At 43.2% G+C, this 23,784-nt stretch overlaps 1 protein-coding gene across 1 annotated transcript; it reads left to right on the top strand.

Moving 5' to 3' along the window:
* The first annotated feature begins 7 nt into the window (after nucleotides 1-7).
* Nucleotides 8-22,078, top strand: CBLN4 (cerebellin 4 precursor). Its single transcript, XM_035123713.2, has 3 exons — nucleotides 8-298; nucleotides 10,116-10,232; nucleotides 21,881-22,078. The coding sequence occupies exons 1-3, from the start codon at nucleotides 8-10 to the stop codon at nucleotides 22,076-22,078; spliced, it is 606 nt and encodes a 201-aa protein (XP_034979604.1).
* Nucleotides 22,079-23,784: the final 1,706 nt, after the last annotated feature.

The raw sequence follows: 23,784 nt of genomic DNA, 5'->3' as shown, positions 1-23,784 counted from the left end.
GCTGAACATGGGCGCTTCAAGCAGGGCGCTGTCCGTGGTTCCTACCGTCCTCCTGGCGTTGGCGCTCCCCACTTTCCCCGTCTGGGCGCAGAACGACACGGAGCCCATCGTCCTGGAAGGGAAATGCTTGGTCGTGTGCGATTCCAACCCGGCTACCGATTCTAAGGGATCGTCTTCTTCTCCACTGGGGATCTCCGTACGGGCTGCTAATTCCAAGGTTGCTTTCTCGGCAGTCAGGAGTACCAACCACGAACCTTCCGAAATGAGCAACAAAACCAGGATAATCTACTTCGATCAGGTAATATAGGAAGTGAATGAATGCCTACTCTTTCTTAAAAGGCAGGACATAAGAGCGAGAGAAGAATCGGTCAAAGGATGAGTAGTTTTGATCAAGGGAGGAGCAATTTTTAAAATATATAGAGAGAAGTGTTATCATTTGGGAAAGGGATTCGATTAGAAGTGGAGTGGGGAGGCAACCGGTCATGAAGCTGAGACGAGATCAGTTCAGGGGAGGAGGTGGGGATCAACAGGTGGGAGTCGATCTGTGAACTCTTTAATGCTCCTTTACAAGCAGTGGGCTGAAACTTACCAAGTGACATTGGAACCTCTCAGTCAATAGGCTCATTTTCTTCCAACGGACACTTCCTTGCCTTTTCAGTGAAGTTTGATAGCCATTCCACTTTTCCATGCAAGAGTGCATTTGTACATTGTAAGTCTTTGGATGGAGTTAATCATAAGGCTGTAACCAGGAAGACGCAGACTGCTTTGCTCTGAGAACACAGCAGTTTGTTTTACTGCTTATTGGTTTAGATTCCTACCATTCCACTCTCTTATAACTCATGCAGGGTTACATAAGTTTCCAGAGTTCAGTATTCAGAAACGACAATCACCTACTACCTAAAAGTTTGCATTCTTATGAAAAAAGGTATGATGTTTTAAACAAGGTCTGTGTATCTGAGATTAAGGAAGGAAGATCAGACTGCTCAGGAATGCATCCAATTTTAGATTATTTGCAGTCTTTGGTGATGGTAGTCACCAATGCAGAGACCTTATTGTTTCTGCACTCTTGTAGCCCAGTCCTGAGAATATTCACCCAGAAGTAAGCCCCACTGTGGGCATGTTAAGTGTGCATAGTATTACAGCCTTTCAGCTCAGATTATTTGATACCTGAAGGAAAAGTGTGGGGATTTTTAAGATTCTAAGGAGGGGCATTGTGTGCAGTTGAGGTGAACATGTCCAAATATCCTATCTACGGTACCTCTGTGGGATATTCCTTTTTGCTTTCTAGCCACCTTTTCACAGTAGCGCAAACCTTTTATCACTTTATAAAGTGTCAAAATCCGTAAGTGGAATTTAGGCACCACTCGTAACCCACAATCTATTCTGGTGCAATCACATTGGCATGTATATAGCAATCAAACACAGCCAGGTAACAGAGGAATATGGAGGCAGTCCTTTGAAAGATCCACTGCACCTTTATTGTATCACTGCAGAATGTTGCAATTTTGGAAAGACACCCTGTTCCACTTTTCCCTGACCTACCTCTCAGAGACAAACACCAAACATACCCTTTGTCCAGGGATATGATCAATGGTTAGACAAAACAAAAAGAGTTATTCATCCCCGCTCCAAAGTAAGGCATTGCATTGTCAGTGTTAAGTCATTTATAAATAAGAATGAATCCTTTAACAAAGGAAGATTTTTAAAAACAACAACACACTTTATATTTTCAGCTATCTATGAGATAATGCTACTACTTTTTTTAAAAAAAGTCCATTTGTTTTAATGCAAGAGTTTAACATGTGTGTCAGTTTCTCCCATTAAAATCTCTATGATATATGAGAGTGCAGTTTGGGCTGGATCAGATCCATATGTATTTTTAAAAGAAATAAAGAAATGGTAGTGGAAGGCATTGTAATCATGTCGTGTCAGCTCCAGTTTGAAATGTCTCTGCCTTCTTGGGAATTCTTTAATACTCTACCCTCAGCTAATTTCACTATCACCCCCTTCTGATTATGTATGATAGCAGGTGGAATAGCCTATCTTTGCAAATATTAGCGCAGTGGGTTAATTAAGCCCCAGGAAGTTACTCTTCAGTCTTTCACAGTATATTCTTCAGAGAGAATGATGGATCTCCACTCTCTCCCATGACTACAAAGAGTTCTGGGAATATTGAACCTTGCTCAAGTCGCACTGCCATTAACCTTTTCAAGATGCCAGGAGACAGGTGGATATGTAAGAGACATGGAAATGGCCAGGGCATCAGACAGCTGCCTGTATCTTTTGAAAAAGGTGTGCAAGGCAAGATACAGGGCTTTTCTCCCTCTTAGGTACAGGTTATGAGCCTTGAATTTTAAAAGTGTTCGTGCCCACCCATCACTTGTGCAGAACCTAGAAGTGCCGTGCAATTAATTTCTCCTCTTCCTACTATGTCCTTTGCTTCCTGCTTTCTTGCGAGAAGCTACCCACTCACCTCTCATGCCTTCACACTCGTTCCAATCAAGACTGAGCAAGAAGCCAACACACGTTGTGCGATGTATGTGAAGACATTGTTTTTCCTCAATTGCCACGACAACTGGAATCCATCGCCACACTAACAGATCTGAAAGCGCATTTATGTTTGGAAGAAATTCCAACCGATTTCAGCTGGCAGTGGCAAAGCTAACTAAAACCGACTTTCCATTGAACTCATGCGAATGTACTTAGGACCGAGGTGTAATGGCGGGGTGTGTGTGTGTGAGAGATCACTTTCACCTGTATAGTGTGTGGCTTAGGGGTACGCGAGCTGCCTCCTAAGAATTACCAAGCTGTAACTCCCGTAAATATTTCCCCTGGACTTCTGCAGAGTCAGAAATGTGATGAAGCTGCCTTTGACTGTTTCATGTCATCAGGCCATCTAGCTCAGTACGGTCTGCCCTGGCTGCCAGCAGCTCTCATGGCACAAAGGCCATGACTCTGTGGCAGAGCATCCTCTTTGCCTGTGGGTAATGGGTTAAATCTCTGGCCTCTCCAGGTAGCTCTGGAAGTGTCCCCTGTCTGAAGCCCTGGAGAGTCATAGAATCATAGAGTTGGAAGAGACCACAAGGGCCATCCAGTCCAACCCCCTGCCAAGCAGGAAACACCATCAAAGCATTCCTGACAGATGGCTGTCAAGCCTCTGCTTAAAGACCTCCAAAGAAGGAGACTCCACCACACTCCTTGGCAGCAAATTCCACTGCCGAACAGCTCTTACTGTCAGGAAGTTCTTCCTAATGTTTAGGTGGAATTTTCTTTCTTGTAGTTTGAATCCGTTGCTCCTTGTCCGCTTCTCTGGAGCAGCAGAAAACAACCTTTCTCCCTCCTCTATATGACATCCTTTTATATATTTGAACATGGTTATCATATCACCCCTTAACCTTCTCTTCTCCAGGCTAAACATACCCAGCTCCCTAAGCCGTTCCTCATAAGGCATCATTTCCAGGCCTTTGACCATTTTGGTTGCCCTCTTCTGGACACGTTCCAGCTTATCAGTATCCTTCTTGAACTGTGGTGCCCAGAACTGGACACAGTACTCCAGGTGAGGTCTGACCAGAGCAGAATACAGTGGTACTATTACTTCCCTTGATCTAGATGCTATACTCCTATTGATGCAGCCCAGAATTGCATTGACTTTTTTAGAATTGCATTGGCTGTCACTGCTAGTCAGAGCAGACAATACTTTAAAAAAAATATAATATTAATTCTTGCATTTCCCAAAAATATTACAAAAGTACAAGTATATAAAATGTGTAACGTGAATTCCCGTCTCCCCCTAAATATGCCATGTAGACAGTTTAGAGTAGACAGTGCTGAGGTGGACCATTGGTCTGACTCTGTATATGTCAGCTTCCTATGTTCCTAAGTCCCTTCCAGTCTTCCACAAAAGATGCTGTAGATTGGGCCTCAGACTTTCGGTTTAAAACATATATTGCTACCATTTCCCCCCCTCCTCTTCTACCTCCTCCTTTTCATCTTTCAATATTCAATTATCAATATATTATGATGTCATCAGTGTATAACGAGAACATCGCAGGATAACATACACATAACTGTAATACTTCACATTGGTTGCAATCTTCAGGGCCAGTCCGACCATGGAAAATGAGGTGGCCACCTCAAGGAGCATGTGTTGGGCATGCTGCAAAAGGGGTGTGATGCAGAAACATACTATACCTCATAGCAAATATTTTATCTCTGGCCCCACCTCAGTTCTTTCGGTTTTGGAATATCTTATCCAAAAATTTATGAAAAGAGGAGGCAGGCAGCACAACACAGTGGATTATGTTTACCCCATCTACTGATTTAAACTATTGTGTTCTTTTAAAGCTAATTATCTTTGCGTTAGTGGTATTATGCATCTTAACTTAGAGTGGAGGGCACCATTTTCTTCATTGCCTCAGGCAGCAAAATGTCTTGAGTCAGTCCTGGTAATCTGTACAACAACCCTGCAGGGTAGGTAGATCATCACAGTCACCCCCATATTTCAGGTGGGAGGCCGAGTAGAAAAGTCTGCCCTTGGCCATCGGAAGAGCTTTTGGCAGAGGTGAGATTCAAACCAAGGAATGCATGAATCACTGCTCAGTTTTTTACCTTCTCACTATATTGCCATATTACACTGTCAATGTGATCCGATTCATGTGTACTTGGTAGTAGTGCCATTGAGTTCAATGCGGTTTACTTCCAGACAGGTGGGCATAAGATTGCTGCCTCAGTTGGTAAGGGGGTAAAAAGGAGCAGGGATGGAAGAGACAAGTGATGAAAGTGAGCAAATCCAACTAGAGAGCCAGTATGGTGTAGTAGTTAGAGAGTCAGACTAGGACCTGTGGGACCAGGGTTCAAGTCTCCACCTAGAGAGCTTTGGGCCAGTCACTGTCTCCCAGACAATTCACCTCACAGGGTTGTTGTTGAGGATGAAATGCGGAAGGGGAGAACCATTTATCATGCTGGAAGCCACCCAGAGTAGCTAGGGCAACCCAGTCAGAAGTTGTTGTTGTTGTTGTTGTTGTTGTTGTTGTTGTTGTTGTTGTTGTTGTTGTTGCTACATTGTACTCCATGGAGAAAAAGGTGGGATATAAATGCAATAAAATGAATAAGGAAGGCAAAAGAAAGTACTTCTCTAGCCAGCTCATAGTTAAACTATGAAATTTGCTCCCACGAGAGGCAGTGGTGACCATCAACTTGAGTGGCTTTAAAAGAGGATTAGATTCTTATAGCCCACCAATGGCGACTGAGCCTAATGCCCACATTCTACCTCTACATTTAGAGGCAGCCATGAATACCAGTAGCTGGAAACTGCAGTTGGGCAGAGTATTGTTGTGCTCAGTTTGTATGCTTCCCACAGGCATCTGGCTGGCCACTGTGAGAACAGGCTGCTGGACTTGATGAGCCCTTGGCCTGATCCAGGAGGCTCTTATTAGGTTCTTATATGTACCTAGCCATCGTTTGAGCAGTAAGGAGTTAAGACAGGGCTGAGGGAATGGGAGCTCTTCAGACGTGGAGTACAGCTTCCATCATCCCCATCCTTTAGCCCTGCTCACTTGGGATGATGGGATTCAGAGTCTGGAGAACTGCTCCATCCCTGAGTTAAGCTCTAGACTTCATGGGAAGGTGGATTTTAAGGAAGGTCTTGATGAAAAAGGGGAAGGTGACATTACTTGGAAATTCAATGAAATTATTCCAAGCAGTTTTACCACTGAATCATGGTCCCTTCCTCTGTGGCTAATAAGTAGCCTGTCTCCCAAGTATGTACTAGATCTAATTAAAAAACAACAGTTGAGTTGATTATCATTGCTTCTTTAATTTTAAATTGAGACCAACAAAGAATAGGAACATTTCCTCATGAAAGATTCCTAGTAGGTGGTGGGAGATAAAGGTAAAGGTAAAGGGACCCCTGACCATTAGGTCCAGTCGTGACCGACTCTGGGGTTGCGCGCTCATCTCGCATTATTGGCCGAGGGAGCCGGCGTACAGCTTCCAGGTCATGTGGCCAGCATGACAAAGCCGCTTCTGGCAAACCAGAGCAGCACATGGAAACGCCGTTTACCTTCCCGCTGTAGCGGTTCCTATTTATCTACTTGCACTTTGACGTGCTTTCGAACTGCTAGGTTGGCAGGAGCTGGGACCGAGCAACGGGAGCTCACCCCATCGTAGGGATTTGAACCACCGACCTTCTGATCAGCAAGCCCTAGGCTCTGTGGTTTAACCCACAGCGCCACCTGCGCTGAGATCAATGAAGGAGGCAGATAGACCTTAGGCCTATCCTAAGGTCAGGAATTAAGTACTCAAGGTGGGCATGCCAGGTGCCATGTCAGTAAAATTTCATTGGAGCAGGGAATGGGGAACCTATGGGGCTCTAGATATGGTTGGACTGCCTGCTCCTCCTCAGTTCCAGCCAGCATTGCCATTGATGAGAACTGTTGAATAGAATAGAATAATTTGGCAACATCAGGATGACCACATGTTCCCCATCGCTGTTACAGTGCATTAATGTACACTATTACTGAAGCATTTTTGGGATCTGGTGCAAACAGGCCTCCTGAGACCACTCAGGTTGAGAAGCTTGGGTTGATTTTACAGCACATGTTTATTATAATGCTCCCAGATCCAGTTTGAGCTCAGTTGTCCTCAACTGCAGATCTGCAGACAGTCTTAACAGATGACAAAACAGGATGATTTTTCTGCATGGAACTGTTTCTTTTTGAATGGCCACGGTTGTCTGGGGGAAATGTTGTCTTGGGGAAACAACCCCTTCATGTGCTGGGTGCCAAATATTAATAGTTTTTTATTTTATTTTTAAATCTGAAAGAATATCTGAATGCAGGGATCAGTTTTGGAAGCGCGGGAGCATTTCACTGTGCTAGAATTATAAGGGGCTAGAGGAGCTTAATGGCCTTATCATCTGAGCTGCCATCCCCAGGGTCTGGGGACCTTAATATGGTTAAAATTGAGACAAGATAAGAGTGAAGCTTGTGGATTTCATTAACATGCCCACCTAGAATCAGAGAATAATAGAGTTGGAAGAGACCACAAGGGCCATCCAGTCCAACCCCCTGCCAAGCAGGAAACACCATCAAAGCATTCCTGACATATGGCTGTCAAAGAAGGAGACTCCACCACACTCCTTGGCAGCAAACTACACTGCCGAACAGCTCTTACTGTCAGGAAGTTCTTCCTAATGTTTAGGTGGAATCTTCTTTCTTGTAGTTTGAATCCATTGCTCCGTGTCTGCTTCTCTCGTAATTTGAGCACTACGGTAATATTATGAAAGAAATTACCCTCAGATCCTTTTCCTTGAGCCAGACAGAAGACCCTGGGGCTAGTCAGTGATTTCTCCAGTTTAGTTCCACAATCCTGAACACATTGACCCATGATTCAGCAGAGTAACTTGCCTAAGAAGGATGCTTTGATCAACGGCTACAGAAAGGAAAAGCACCCTGAGTGTTTATAGATCTTTGCCTGTCACCTCCATAGTCAGCTGTGGAAGCCATGCATATACACTGGGGAGGTTTTGTACTGCAATTCAAATCAAGGTTTCTCATTCCCTCCCTCCCTCCCTTTTCTTAATTGCCAACCAAGAAGCGCTCAAATCAACAATGTGCATAATAACAAAACACAACAAAATCCACAATAAAAATGAAACAGAATGCTGCAAAGCAACCAGCAAAGCAACCTCTTCCAAGCCCAGCTCATGCCTAAGAAAACAAACAGTTTTCATTAGTGGAGGGTGAAATGTTTTGAGAGGGAAGGGGCATCCTAACCTCCATAGGAAGAACACCTTAAATGGTCCAGCTGTGCTCCTTTGTAGTTTAAAGCTGGGTAAAAGGAGGGCTTCATCTGATGATATAAGGGCAGAGGGAGATATGTACTAGAGCAAATGATCTCAAAGTTATCCAAGGATTTAAAGGTCAGAATCTTGAATGATATATACACACAGGCCCCATTTTGATCAATAGGTTTGCTTTTCTAGTTATAAACTGCAGCCCAAAGCAACTTATTGGGAAGTACACTTCCTTGAGATCAATGAGGCTAATTTTTAAAGGCTGTGTTTAGGACTGAGGAATAAATTCCATTAAGATCAATAGGGCTCACACATGCCTGACTTTCTGTGGATTGGACCCATTTGTAACACAACCCAGCCATTCCCAAAGCTACCCAAAGAAAGGCCAGGATTTATGTCTGCAAGAGACACAAGGGGATATTATCTTTCTGTAGTTGGCTACACCTGCAGTCCCCTTAATCATCATTGTTCCTCATGCTTCAAAACCCATGGCTTGCTCTGATATACTGTGAAGTTCCTACAGAAATGGGCTTTCCCATTTAGTTCCATGTCCTCCTCCTCCTCCTCCCTTTGGAAGCACAACTGCCCTTTCCATTCAAGCTCTTCTAAGTCAAAGCACTTCAAATAAATCCCCAAATCCCTTTGTTTACTGGAAGCCAGCTAATCGGGGCTATTCTATGAAAATAAGTGCTCCCATGGCTCAAGTGTACAGAGTGTGGCTTGGACCTATGCATGCAGTTCACACCAGGCATATACATGATGTCACAAGTGCATCATTTGATATATGCAAACACTCTGTGTTGCAATACAGGAAAGGAATGCACATGCAGATTTCAATAAGGGCATGGAAAGACTGTGTGAAGCAGACAGATGTGTGTACTACCTGGTTGACATGTGATGAATGGCACATTATGCACATACATAGCAGTGTGCGCGCATGCATGCCCATACCCCCTGCACATCTAGTACTTTTACCACACTGGAGATTATCCAAATTGGCTCTGTACTCCACTGGACATCGGAAGGTCTTCCTTCTCAATAATCACACTGCTTTTCCAATCTGGAAAGGTGTTGGGGGTGGGGGTGGGCCTGTGGTGAGGGGCATGCAAGGACTATTGTGGGGATGTTCCCACACACCAACCAATGTGGGATGGAGATAGTGGGGGGGGGGTGCATAAAAGCCCAGATCCTAACCCCATCCACCTCTTTGGATCCTTATTGGCTCCCACTCATCTCTCCATATATATTAAATAATAATAATAATAATAATATAATGAATAATATATTTATACCCCACCCATCTGGCCGGGTTTCTCTAAACAGGGCTGCCTTCACATGTCTTCTAAAAGTCAGATAGTTGTTTATTTCCTTGACATCTGATGGGAGGGTGTTCCACAGGGCGGGCGAGAAGGCCCTCTGTCTGGTTCCCTGTAATCTCACTTCTCGCAGGGAAGGAACCGCCAGAAGGCCCTTGGAGCTGGATCTCAGTGTCCGGGCTGAACGACGGGGGTGGAGACGCTCCTTCAGGTATACTGGGCCGAGGCCGTTTAGGACTTTAAAGGTCAGCACCAACACTTTGAATTGTGCCTGGAAATGTACTGGGAGCCAATGTAGGTCTTTCAGGACCAGTGTTATATGGTCTCGGCGGCCACTCCCAGTCACCAGTCTAGCTGCCGCATTCGGGATTAGTTGTAGTTTCTGGGTCACCTTCGAAAGGTAGCCCCAGGGTAGTCCATGGATCAGATTGCCATAAGGGAAACAATTTTCCCCACACCTATTCAGCTCTGATTTTTTGGGAGATGGTGCTATTGGCAGCTAGTGTGTGGTGACATCTACCAAATAGAACAGGTTGGGCACAACAGCAGAGAATGTGGGAAGCATCTTTCGACCATAACATTAATGGCTATTAGATGTGCCTAATTTTTTGTAGCAGCACTGTCACTTACCTGTGAGACTTGTTCTATCTATCTATCTATCTATCTATCTATCTATCTATCTATCTATCATCTATCCATAAATAGACATGAAAGAAAGCAAAAGCCTGATGGTGAAAGGAGATTCCTTGACATGCCCCCAGGGCTTTCTGACCTATATACACCCAGTTTAATCATGCTGGGGAAAAGATTTCTTACATCTGGAAATCTTAATTTTATGTACAATAAATTAGTATAAATAAATATTGGGGTTAAAAATTAACACCTTGGCTTTAGATGTGTAGGCATGGTGAGAGATTTTGTGTCTGTTGCAAATTAATTATATTTTCCCCCAAGAACACAGAATGCTTCCATTAATTCTTATTTCCTCTCTCTTTAATTTGTAGATCCTAGTAAATGTGGGGAATTTCTTTACGCTGGAGTCTGTCTTTGTAGCACCAAGAAAAGGAATTTACAGTTTTAATTTTCATGTAATTAAAGTCTACCAGAGCCAAACAATCCAGGTATGTTGATTCAAAAAATCTGTTGGAACACATTTGTTAGCATTTCATTCCTCCCTTCTCCCCTTCCCCATTTCCTTAAAAAATAATAATAGATAAATAGATAATAGCTGAAAATCCATTTTCTATTGTAAATAGAAATAGTTTAAATGCACCCATGTTGATGAGTTAGGAAACAGCAAATAGATCAACTTGGATTTCAGTGACATTTTAAGATAATAATGTTGCTCACCAGTTCAAGATACGGCCTTGAAAGTTCAAAATAAAGAGAGTCCTTGCATTCTAATTATGTGATACAACTTTTCTGTGAATCTCACAATGGGGACTGTTGGAAGTAATTTCAATGATAATAAATGCTATAAGCATTTCATGAGCAATTCAATGGCCATTCAGATGCGTCTGAGAAGCCCATGAGCAAGATCTGAGTGCAACAGACCTCTCCTATTGAAATCAGTAGGACTAAAAAGTGACTGGGTTTGACCCAGCCTTGCCTTTTTGTGAACAGGAGGGCTCTTTCCATTCACAGAAGGAACTGGAATATGGTGGAGCCTACATAATGGAAGGCTGGGACGCGGGTGGCGCTGGGGGTTAAACCACAGAGCCTAGGGCTTGCCGATCAGAAGGTCGGTGGTTCGAATCCCTGCGACCGGGTGAGCTCCCATTGCTCGGTCCTTGCTCCTGCTAACCTAGCAGTTCAAAAGCACGTCAAAGTTCAAGTAGATAAATAGGTAACGCTCCAGCGGGAAGGTAAATGGCATTTCTGTGCGCTGCTCTGGTTTGCCAGAAGTGGCTTAGTCATGCTGGCCACATGACCTGGAAGCTGTACACCGGCTCCCTCGGCCAGTAAAGCGAGATGAGCGTCGCAACCCCAGAGTCGTCTACGACTAGACCTAATGGTCAGGGGTCCCTTTACATAATGGAAGAAGGATGTGGGTAAAAAATTCCCCTTTGGCTCTAAAGCTTGGCGTGCTGTTCCAAAGGACCCCTTTCTGAGGGACACAGAGTATCGTGGGTGGTGCTGTGGTCTAAACCACTGAGCCTCTTGGGCTCCTGCCAACCTTGCGGTTCAAAAGCATACCAGTGTAAGTAGATAAATAGGTACTGCTGCGGCAGGAAGGTAAACAGAATTTCTGTGCACTCTGGCTTCTGTCATGGTGTTCTGTTGTGCCGGAAGCGGTTTAGTCATGCTGGCCACATGACCAGGAAAGCTGTCTGTGGACAAACACTAGCTCCATCAGCCTGAAAGCGAGATGAGTGCTGCAACTCCATAGTTGGCTTTGACTGGACTTAACCATCCAGGGGGCCATTTACATTTTACCTTATATTGCAGAGGGGGGATGGTATTCATGAAAGCCATTTCCCTTTCCCCTCTCTCCTGTGTGAGCAGAACTGTGCTGCTCTGCCTATGTACATCTTTGCAGAAGGGCTTGCCAGCAGTAAATCAGGTTAGACTAGTGATCACACTTCTCTCAGGGTGCAGAGATGATGCAGGAATGTAGAGAGGGAGGTATGGACTTGATGAGGCATTAGGAGGAGGAAACCTGGGAGAATGAAGAGTGTGAGAAAGAGATGGACTGTGGAAATGCATTCCATCCCATTTGCAGGGAGAGCAGATTGGGGGAACAGAGTTAATTTCTTATTATTTTGCATTTATAGCCCACCTTTTCCTCCAAGGAGCTCAGGGTGCTCATCCTCCTCTTTGTTTAATCCTCACAACAACCCTGTGTGGTAGGGCTAGGCTAGGAGGCAGTGACTGACCCAGTGTCACCCACTGAGATTTATGTCTGAGTGGAGATTGGAATCCTAGTCCCCCGAGGTCCTATCGGGACGTGGGTGGCACTGTGGTCTAAACCACTGAGCCTAGGGCTTGCCGATCAGAAGGTTGGCAGTTCAAATCCCTGTGACGGGGTGAGCTCCTGTTGCTTGGTCCCAGCTCCTGCCAACCTAGAAGTTCGAAAGCATGTCAAGTGCAAGTAGATAAATAGGTATCGCTCTGGCGGGAAGGTAAACGGAGTTTCTCTGCACTGCTCTGGTTTTGCCAGAAGGGGCTTGTTCATGCTGGCCATATGACCCAGAAAAACTGTCTGCGGACTAACGGCTCCCTCGGCCAGTAAAGCGAGATGAGCGCTGCAACTCCAGAGTCGTTCACAACTGGACTTAACTGTCAGGGGTCCTTTACCTTTACCCGTGAGGTCCTAGTCCAACATCATAACAAGTGCCTTCTAAAGCAGTATCCAAATAAAGGTGAGAGGAGAAGAGCATTTTGGAATGGGGATCCTTCACATATTGAGCAAGTGAGAATGTCAACCAGAAACAGATATTGAAGTCAAGGCCTGAAAGGAAGAATCCTAGTGGCAAGGCTATGGCAGGAGATTGGTGGAACATCAGGAAAGTAGGGGAAGGAAGGTCTCCTCACTCTAGCAGTCTGATGGTGGCCTTAGTCACATAGCCAGCCTTAGAAACCAGTCCCACCTTCTCTTGGTTTCCTGTGGGACACCCCTTCCCCCTAGGGCCTAGTATCATGTGGGAATAATCAATCACTCCAAGGGGCTGCATAGGTTTTTTTTTTTTTTGCTACACCCACATTAACTAATTTGTATTTGTTGATTTAGAAAGATGTATAGGCCACCTAATCCCAAACTCTCAAAGCAATGTTCATAATACAATGATGGATTTTTTTAAAAAAACCCATCTAAAATCCACAAAGCTGTTTTTTTTAAAAAAAACCCCCAGCATATGCTAGATAATTTCCAATAAAACACAGAAAGAATCAGTTAAACCTTTAAAATGAACATGGATTCCTTAATGACATATCTGAGTAGGATATAAAATAAAGTTTGCAGCAATATGTCTGGAATGTACCTTTTTCACCAACTCCAAACTGGCAAAAATTAAGAAGCTGGATTATTAGTCTGACTGATCGAGGCCTGTGCCAGGGGTTGCTTGGGCTGTGTCTAGTTGGCTTGGGGGCATTTCCACTTTGCTGAGTCAGCTGGGATGGCTTTGTGAATTAAGAATTTGTTGGGTCATGCTGGCATGGGGTGCAGGCACAGATTCAGATATGGCCAGCTGAGCAACACCCTGAGACCGCTGGAGGGTGAAAGGGCAGGTTTATCACTCACCTCATTGTACCCTTGGGTCGTGGAGCATTGTCAGCACCAAAGGTTGACTAGTGCGGGTGGTAGTGAACATGCCCCCTCTGCTCATGTTCAAGTCTTTAACAATAATAGACTTAAATCCGGGGACCCTTCCAAAGAAAAACAGACCAGCGAGAACTGAGCATGCTCAGTGGCCATGGAATTTTGATTCGTGGTTGTTGTGGTGGTGGAGGGGGACAGAAAATACAGGGAGTGGAATGGAATGGAATGGCTGGAATCCTTATCAGCAGCAGTCCATGCTGCAACATTTTGTTGCCTATGCCACTTGTACTTCTGAATATGAGAAGCTGAGAACAGGCACTGCTTGCTCTGAATGTCTGCATGCATCTGGCAGACTACACTGATGGAAAGAGTATGTTAGGCTAGATGAGACTTTGGACTCACCCAACAGAGATCATCTTATTGTCTTCCCATGCTTACCATTTATAGTAGAATAGCTGCTGGGTCTCTCTCTCTCTCTCTCTCTCTCTCTCTCTCTCTCTCTCTCTCTCTCTCTCTCTCTCTCTCTCTCTCTCTCTCTCCACTATCCTCCTCCCATGTAGAACCTCCAGAACAGGATATAGGGGGAGGAGAGTGGTCCTACTCTCAAGTAAGCTGAAATGCTTCCCCTGAAGGAACAATAGCCTTAGTGTGAATTGAATTCCTCCCATTTTACTTTTTAAAAAGCAGATTTTTCCTCTACTGGAAAAATAAATGAATCCAGAATGGATCCTGCTTTCTGAGTGGAGGGGGTTGGGTGCTGCTGGGCATGGCTTGTGAGGCATCTGCTTTGTGCCACTACCCTCTGGCCTGCCCATTTGCAAGCTCAGTTCAGAGGAGACCGCAGATTGAGCTGATGGTCCTGAGACATCTCAGCAGATTGAGATGCTGCTGCTGAGTCAAGGCACTGCCCATGAACAGCCACCACTGGCTGCAGACAAAATGTCATTATGGCAACCAGGTTTGGTGCAGCCAAACTGGCGCATATATGACTCAGCTAGACTGGTAAATAAAAAGCGATTTCTATGCGTTGTATGTGCGATATAATATTGTACCACCAGATGGTGACATGGAGTCGCATTTTTCTCTACCTGTTTTCCCTGTTTAAATTTACAACACTTTAAACTGAAATGCTTCTTCCATGTGTCTAGATCCAGCCTATATAGTTCCTGTTTGAATCTGCTATACTCCCTCAAGATTGGAATTCAAGAACTCTGGGCTATCCATCTATCATCTATCATAGCTGTCAAGTTCTCCCCCTTTTTAAGGGAAATTCCCTTATGCTGAATAGGCTTCCTTGTGAGAAAAGGGAAAACTTGACAGCTATGCTATCTATCTATCTATCATCTATCTATCTATCATCTATCTATCTATCTATCTAATCTATGCTGCAAAAGAGCGCATGCTCATAATGTCAACATTTCTTGGTTGGAAGAATGCAAGGGGTGTGGCTACAGCCATGGAGCTTTTCTCAGTTCGGATACAACCTGCTTGAGGAATAGAAAGGGAGACCTCTCACCCACGCACTACCAACAGCAACATGTGACCAAAGGTGCTACAAATCAGCTGCAAAATTTAAAAAGATCAGATCAAACAGCAACTAAACCACTGTAAATTGTAAGTGGAGAAAGCCCCACCCCCATGTTCTTAAAATGTCATTTTATTTTAGTAGGATTTTAAACTCCATTTGAGGCAAACTTCTCAAAACATGGGTGGTGTCATATACCTTTGAGCAATTACAGAAAGCGCAGAACGAGACCAGGCCCCTGCTTGAGCATTTGCTTTTATTTGGCCCATGGCTATCAAGGATGATTACGAAGCTTTGCTGGCATTCCGAGTGATGGTGATATATTAAAAGAAAATCCCGGCCGCCCGGGTTGCTGAAATTTCATTGTGTTCTTTGGTGCAAGATTAAAGGCCCCTTTGCACTTTGCACTTCTCCTTTGGTGCCTTTCCAGACTATGTAATGTGCACACTGAAATCATGCTCAAAAGCATCATAAATACCAGCTATGGGAAGACCTCGTGCCCTTGCTACCTATATTCAGGCAATTGCCTCATTTGGAGAAAATAGCAAGATTGCCTAAGATAAGAATGTGGAGATGTCTCTGCAAAAAATGAATGGTCACATGCAGCATATTTTCTTCTACTCTTGCCAAGCCTATCTCTGGCTCACTGAATATATTGCCACTGCAGTGTGTGATCTATTTCTACGTCATCTAGTCTCCTGCTTCTCCAGTAATGTTGAGATATGGAGGAAACACGTCAGTTTCTAGAATGGTATGGCAGTGACTCGTGAAATGATAGAATTGTACAGTTGGAAGGGACCCTGGGGTCATCTGATCCAACCCCCTCCAATGCAGGAATCTCAGCTCAAGCCCTCCAACCTCTGCTTTAAAACTTCCAAGGAAGGAGAGCCCACCACCTTCCGATGGAGTCCATTTCACTGTTGAACAGCTCTTGCTATCAGAAAGTTCTTCCTGATGTTTAGTGGGGCTCTCCGCTCTCGTAACTTGAAGCTATTGGTTCAGGTTTTAGCCTCTGGAGCAGGAGTAACATGCTTCCTGGCTGCTGTTTACAGCCTTGACTGGCGAGGGCGTTGTCCTATTTTATTTGATTGTTATTCCTTGTCTTTCCTACACATCACATAGGCCAGGGTGAGCTCCAGAAGTCACTGAACTACAACTCCCATCAGCCCCAGGCAAGAAGGCTGATGGTTTGCAATGATGGGAGGGCACAACCTTCTGGAGGGCACAATCTCAGTTTATCCCCAGGTTCTGTGATCACAACACTTTAGCAAAGACCTTCCTGCCATACCTTCAGTCAGTTAACACACATGAAGCACAGTGTGCCATTAAGCAACGGTTTCCACTCAACCCTGCAGTTCTCACATGCACCCCGACCCCTGCTTTTAGGAACATACACACAAGTTCTCACATGCTTGTCCCTGTCCTCTCAGCCACACCTTTTCAGTGTTGAGGGCTTGAGCCATAACCTCCCAGGTCTGAAGGCCTGAGTAAATGATGCAGGTGTGCCCCAGGGAAGTCATGCTCTCTGCCCTCAAAGAACCACTGTCCTGGGAAGAAACCTTCAAGGATCATCACACGCTTCTTAGCGCATCTCAGTGTTCACCGACAATGATGCTTTGCGTACTCTTCCCTCACTGTCCCAATGTTCTGACCCTAGGTTACTTAAAAGTCAACACAGTCTATACTAGTTGCCAATTGCTTCCAGATGCCACCTCTGCCAACTTTTAGATGCCCGGCTAAGACTTTTCTGTTTACCCAGGTGGTCAGTTAATCAATGTACTAATCAATTTGCTAATCAATGTGCTACAATGTGCTACAATCAAAACTACAGTGTGCGTATCTTTTTGTGTGGTGGATAGGAATTGGTCTTTACTAATTGGGGCATTTTGTGTATTTTGAATGGTTAGCATTTAAATTTGAGCTCTGGTTTTAATTTATTTTTATCAATCAATCAATCAATCAATTTATTTATTTATTTATTAAATTAATTAATAAATTTATTTTCAACCCACTTTGACACTTTTCCAGCTGGAAAAAGTTTCAAAAAGTGGCAACCAAAATGATCAATGGGTTGTGGCAACTGCCTTATGAGAAAATGTTGTTACATCTGAGTTCTTTAAGAAATCTTGACTGAGTGCCACCTAGCCCTACGGCTGGGTATTTTATTTATTTTTAATTCAAGTAGTTGTAAACCTTCTTTTGATACCTTATATTATCAGCTCCTGTCAGTTCAGGTTAGTGCTGAGCCAAAAGCTTTCACAATCATTTTCACCTGTACAGGTGAGTTCATCAGGCCAACATCTGCAGTGAAGGTTGATGCAAAGAATTCGTGCATCTTCACTGAAATTGAATGCTCCTTTTAACTATTGCTAACTTTATCCTGCTAACAAGTAACAGAATGCTAACTTTATCCTGCAGGAAATCTTGGTGGTTTCCTGCTTCTGTTGTATTTAAATTCTTTTATTCTTTATATTATTCTTTTCTATATATTTTTGGCATTTGCTCCCCAAATTTCTTCTGGGTTTGTCTTACTGTAGATTTACATTCTATTTGCCCGAATTCTCTCTTTTCCATCAGCCTTCCATTTTGTAATGTGAGCTTTCTCACCTTTTAGAATTTACAGCTAATTTTTGTGCCTTTTCAATGTAATTCATATAAGTATCCTTTTTAGGATTGTTTTCGAAGCTGTGCTATACATTGTATTTGAACTTCTGTTACACTGCATTAAAATAGTACCCATGCTCCCTTGAGAGATTTTACCCTTCTGACATTACCTTTCAGTTTCCTCCTAGCTAACCTTCTCACTTTTGACAATAAAAATCCCCTTTTGGAATGAAATATGACTCTGTTGGATTTTCTGGGCAATTTTCCAGTCATATAATATGGTGAACTTGGTAGTGCTGTATTCACTGTTTGCAGGAAGTTCAACAGTGTTTATAGCTTCTTGTACTGCTCTGGGAATAATTTAGGATTAAATCAAGTGTCATTTCCTTTGTTGCTGGCTCCATGACTCAGTGTTGGTAAAGGCACACTCATTCATTATAGCTAAAACTCTTGGGCACTGTCCAATTTAGAGCTAAGCATGTTTAAGCCTATTTATTTGCCAGCTTGCTGTGACACAAATTTACAATTAACCAGTCAATCTGAGAGTAATTGAAATAATCACTTGTTAGTACATTTTCTACTTTGGCCTTCCCCACAGTTTAAGAACAGAGGCCAAGCCTTTTGCTCCACTCATATAAGGGATAGCCAATAACTCTGTATGTTATTGGACTCCAGCTCCCAACCAGCAAAGCCAATGATCAAGGATCAGCAAAGCCAATGATCAGCAAAGCCAATGATCAATGATCAAGTCCCAACCAGCAAAGCCAATGATCAAGGATGATGGGAGTTGTAGTCCAGCAATATCTGGAGGGCACCATATTAGCTACCCTGATCTAAATCACTATTATTGACTAGGGATTGCTTTCTAAGGCAGAGGTAACCAATACTGTGTGCTCCAGATGTCAGTGGACTGTGACTCCTAACACATTGGCTGGGTTTGATGAGAGTTGTAGTCTGATTATATCTAACTGGCACCACATTGGCCATCCGTGCCCTAAAATCTTGATCAGAGGTCTTTCCCACTGCCTGATCTTGCTAACAAATATGCTTACTTACTTCGCCAAACCTTTATTAGGCATTGCAAGCATGTTGTTGTTGTTTAGTCGTTTAGTCGTGTCCGACTCTTCGTGACCCCATGGACCATAGCACGCCAGGCACTCCTGTCTTGCACTGCCTCCCGCAGTTTGGTCAAACTCATGTTCGTAGCTTCGAGAACACTGTCCAACCATCTTGTCCTCTGTCGTCCCCTTCTCCTAGTGCCCTCAATCTTTCCCAACATCAGGGTCTTTTCCAAGGATTCTTCTCTTCTCATGAGGTGGCCAAAGTATTGGAGCCTCAGCTTCACGATCTGTCCTTCCAGGGAGCACTCAGGGCTGATTTCCTTAAGAATGGATAGGTTTGATCTTCTTGCAGTCCATGGGACTCTCAAGAGTCTCCTCCAGCACCATAATTCAAATGTGCTCCCCCAAGTTCTGTGGTTTAAATATGACAGATAACAGGGTCATTTATCTCTTGAAATTAATAATTTCAGTCCAACGACTGAACGTTTCAAGCATAGGCCATCATAAAACATCCATATATAAAATTTTAAAATATATACAAATAAACAGCCAGATAAAATAAGTACTGATTAGTATTTCATTGGGATTCCTTCCTGCTACATAGTACCATTCACCACTCTAAGAGATACTATTGACAAAAACTCACCCACCCTGGTAATTACTTCTGGGTTACTGTCAGACAGATAGAATCTTATATTTTCATTGTGCCGTGATGTTAGACTACCCCCAAAAGGGGATAGCACGTGTTTGCATAGCTGGTTGTACAATGGACAGGAGAAAAGAATATGTTCTACAATGTCCGGCATGTTCAAAGAACATCCACAATATCTATCTTTTCTGGGGATGTTTGAATATCCGCCCTTGACAAAAGCTGAGGGGGAAGCGTTCAATCATTGGACTGAAATTATTAATTTCGAGAGATAAATGACCCTGTTATCTGTCATATTTAAACCACAGAACTTGGGGGAGCACATTTTATTTATAGCTGACTCGGTGTTTTGTTTTTTCCATGTCCCTTAATCTGGTTTGAATATTGCGATAAATATATGGCTCACTTGAATTATACAAGAGTTCCAAGTCAATACCAATAGATCTGATTTTGCTATGTAAGAGTTAGAACCATCTGGATTTATAAGAGTCCTTAAGTAAGAACAAGATATGCTAGGAGCCAAACTTGAGATCTTCTTCATGTAAATCAGGTGCCGAGCTATAGTGCCTCCCTTCTGCTTTTCGTTTCATTCTATATCCCAAGATCCTTATTAGCTTTTTGGTTAGAGTGACTTGAATGTATGCTCCAGCTCTAACCAACTTGGCCCCTGGGATCATTCCTACCCTCATGATTCTGTAGATAAGCTTGTTTCACTAAAGATTTCTAATCGGGAAGTTTTTAATGTTTGACATTTTTGCTGTGCTTTTATTATGCTGCAAGCTGCCCAGAGTGGCTGGGGCAACCCAGTCAGTTGGGTGGGGTGTAAATTTATAATCATAATTATAAATGTTTTGGACACTCTGCTCTCACCTCCAGAATAGCATAGTGTGACCTTTCAAGCTACATGTACTCACTTTATTTCAATGATCCACCAGGTTTCTCAATTAGGGCCCATCCACACGATACATTTAAAGCAGTTTCATATCACTTTTGGCTTTCTCTCCAATAGAAAAAGAACTGTAGTTTGTTAAGAGTGCTGAGAATTTTTAGGAGACCCCAATTCCCCTCCCAGAGCTACAATCAGCACAGTGGTCTAATAATCAACCCCTCTTCCTTGCTTGTTCTGAGCATGGCAATTCTGTGAGAGCAACAGGTGTCCCCTAACAGCTACAGTTCATGAATGTTTATAATGGTACAATATACTTTAAACTTATAGTGCAGATGAGGCCTTAGTATCAGAGACTCTACTTTTGCCATTTGGGTTTTTAGGATTCTAAAGGTAAAGGGAACCCTGACCATTAGGTCCAGTCACGAATGACTCTGGGGCTGCAGCGCTAATCTCACATTATTGATCGAGGGAGCCGGTGTACAGCTTCCGGGTCACGTGGCCAGCATGACTAAGCCACTTCTGGCAAACTAGAGCAGTGCACGGAAACACCGCTTACCTTCCTGCCGGAGTGATACCTATTTATCTACTTGCACTTTGATGTGCTTTCGAACTGCTAGGTTGGCAGGAGCAGGGACTGAGCAACGGGAGCTCACCCCATTGCGGGGATTCGAACTGCCAACCTTCTGATCAGCAAGCCCTAGGCTTTGTGGTTTAACCCACAGTACCACCCACTGGATTCTAGCACTAGCTTATAAACACTTTTAACATACAGTGGTACCTCGGTTTATTAACACAATTGGTTCTGGAAGTCTGTTCATAAACTGAAGCGTTCATAAACTGAAGCGAACTTTCCCATTGAAAGTAATGGAAAGTGGATTAATCCGTTCCAGACGGGTCCGCGGAGTACTCAACCTGAAGCGTACTTAACCCGAAGCATGGGTGTAATTGGTTCCGGAAGTCTGTTCATAAACTGAAGCGTTCATAAACTGAAGCGAACTTTCCCATTGAAAGTAATAGAAAGTGAATTAATCCGTTCCAGATGGGTCCGCGGCGTTTGTAAACCGAAAATTCGTAAACCGAGGTGTTCATAAACCGAGGTTCTACTGTATATCTTTTAACATATTTTGGGTGTTTGGGGTATGTGTGCATTTTTCCCCTTATGACTTTTTCATTGGCACCTGGCCATTTTGGTGTGCTTCCAGGGTGTGCTTAGATACATGTATACACAACTGAATGCTTATAACAGTGAGCCATCACTGGGCTCTCTCTGGTTCTCCCTCTGGTTAATCCACAAAGGTGGGTGACTTTGGTGGACATTTTGGCCTCCACAATATGAGGCCAGCAGCTGGTCAGCAGCTCATGCACACCATTTTGAAAAGATGCAAAACTGTTTACAAAGGGATTGGTGTCAGGAGGGAAATCAAAGGTGGGGAAAGTGCTATACAGTGCCCTGATTTGCAGGCTTCTGATGGGCATCTGGTTGACCAGTGTGAGAAGAAGATGCTGGACTAGATGGGCCTTTAGCCTAATTCAGCAGGACTCTTATTACATTTTTATCCCTGTTGTAGACCCATAGTCACCAACACATTTTGCCCTGTCCCTCCCCTTCCACATATGGAATACCTTAAGTATTTGTAACTGCTATTTCCCGAAAGGATGCTTCAAGAGCAGCAAACAGTCTGTGGACTCCAGGTATTTGTGGCTTCTAACGATCCTTTGCATAGAATTTGCTGGGTTTCCCTGTTGCTTTGAGCTTTTTCCCAGTGATTTTTCTCTTTTGTAGGTTAACCTGATGCTCAATGGGAAACCGGTCATTTCTGCTTTTGCTGGGGACAAAGATGTCACTCGTGAAGCTGCTACAAATGGAGTCCTACTTTATCTAGACAAGGAAGACAAGGTTTACCTGAAACTGGAGAAAGGTAATCTGGTTGGTGGATGGCAGTATTCTACATTTTCTGGCTTCCTGGTGTTTCCCCTGTAAGGTCGATTTCTCCATGACATTCACCCAGGTGTGGACCAGTCATTGCTTCTGTTCTCCGAAGATCATCTTCTCATCCTTTGGATTGATGTTTTCTTTCTTGGTTTCTCATGGGTGAATATGGATTCTCTTTATGGCATTTGACCCTTTCTGAACTCCTTTGAGATTTCACCGAATTTTGTGTGTTTAAAATACGGTGCGTTTGGATTACGACCTAAAGCAGACAGTAAATATCTATGCTTGATGTTGCCGGAAAAAGCTGCCTGCAAGATTTATTCAGAATTCCTTTCCTGGACATATGGGATTTGTGGGAGAAGTGGATCATAATTGTTGTCTCTCCCCCCTTCCCCCAATTATATTTTTAAAAGACTGGCAACCAGGTCTATAATTTAAGAATCTTTGAGTTCAGTCTTCAATCAAGATTAATACATAGCTGCCAAAGAACCGTTCATTGATATATTAGTTATATCATGTCTTTGTCCCCCTCGCTCTAAAAATTAACATAAATCCATCCTGTTCGGTTGGGAAGGAATAGATAATGGTTATTGATAAGTGATTGACTTCATTACTCCTCTTTGTATAGTGTGTTGGACGATTCACTTAGATGTTTTCCTTCAGATAATGTATCTCAAAGAGGACCACCCGACTGAAAGTCTGTAGGTCACAGTTGGATGTTATTTGCACATGGATGGAGTTTATATTCTGCAGAAAGTATTTTCTAGTAACGGGAAGAGATTATCATGCCAACAAAAAAATGCTTACCAGGGTTAAATGGGATCATTTTGGCAAAGCTCTGCAAAACAGCCTTGCTCCATAGGAAAATCACACTTGTTCTTCACCTTTAATTAACATGATTGATAATAACCACTTTATTAAAAAACCGAAGGGATTTGTTCCTTAGACACAGCTAATTCATTAGTCGGAGATGGAAATGCTCCCCTCTTGTTTTTAATTATGTCTGTTTCTCAAGCCTTCTGTTGTATTTTGAGGTATCATCTGGTTTTGCCTTAACTCCGCAAATGTATATATGATGATAGATATTGTGGGCATTGTCCAGGCAAAGTTAAGCATTTTTACAGCTCAGTCCCAGGCACATGTACCTGGAAGTTAGTCCCACTGAGTACAATGGGACTTACTCCCAGGTTAGTGTATATAGAATTGCAGTCCTATTGATCTCAATGGGGGAGGTTAAAGTGTGCAGTTAATTCTTCCACTAACATCAATAGGTCTTAAATGTGCTTAGCTTTGACTGCACTGAGCCTCATTTGTTTAGCAAATATTCAATCCAAATAGCCGGTACCTGAACTTGGTGCAATATCTTTTCTGTCTTTTTGTAAAGGCCATATGAATTCATAAATTTATTTATTATGTTGCTGTTACATAATAAAAGTTAATATATGTTAGTGTATTTTTTAATTTTTAATCCTTGGGCTTCTTGGAAAATATTGTTTTAAACCGGTATCAATTAGCATTATTTTGTGCAAGATAAAAGAACAACTCTAGGAAAAAAACCGAGATTTTCCACTCCACTCTGTCAAATTCCAGAAAGCAAATCAGCTTGCAATCAAAGCAACTAAAATTTTATAGCTCACAAGAAACCTACTGGCTGGTGAACTGTTTGACAGTCTTCTAATTATACTTGCCTGTGCAGCAGTTCTGTTCATTAAACCACCATGAATCCACCATGAGTAGGGAAATGAGGCAGAAGG

Source organism: Zootoca vivipara, chromosome 7 (assembly GCF_963506605.1).
Source record: "Zootoca vivipara chromosome 7, rZooViv1.1, whole genome shotgun sequence".
Lineage (NCBI taxonomy): Eukaryota > Metazoa > Chordata > Lepidosauria > Squamata > Lacertidae > Zootoca > Zootoca vivipara.
The sequence above is the reverse complement of the archived record's forward strand: the minus strand, read 5'-3'. Positions and strand labels throughout refer to the sequence as shown.

Bases quoted from the DNA above. Each gene is read 5' to 3' on its own strand.
- CBLN4 (XM_035123713.2), top strand. From the start codon at position 8: ATGGGCGCTTCAAGCAGGGCGCTGTCCGTGGTTCCTACCGTCCTCCTG. The intron at 299-10,115 runs GTAATATAGGAA...TTTAATTTGTAG, and splicing joins GGATAATCTACTTCGATCAG to ATCCTAGTAAATGTGGGGAA. The intron at 10,233-21,880 runs GTATGTTGATTC...TCTCTTTTGTAG, and splicing joins ACCAGAGCCAAACAATCCAG to GTTAACCTGATGCTCAATGG.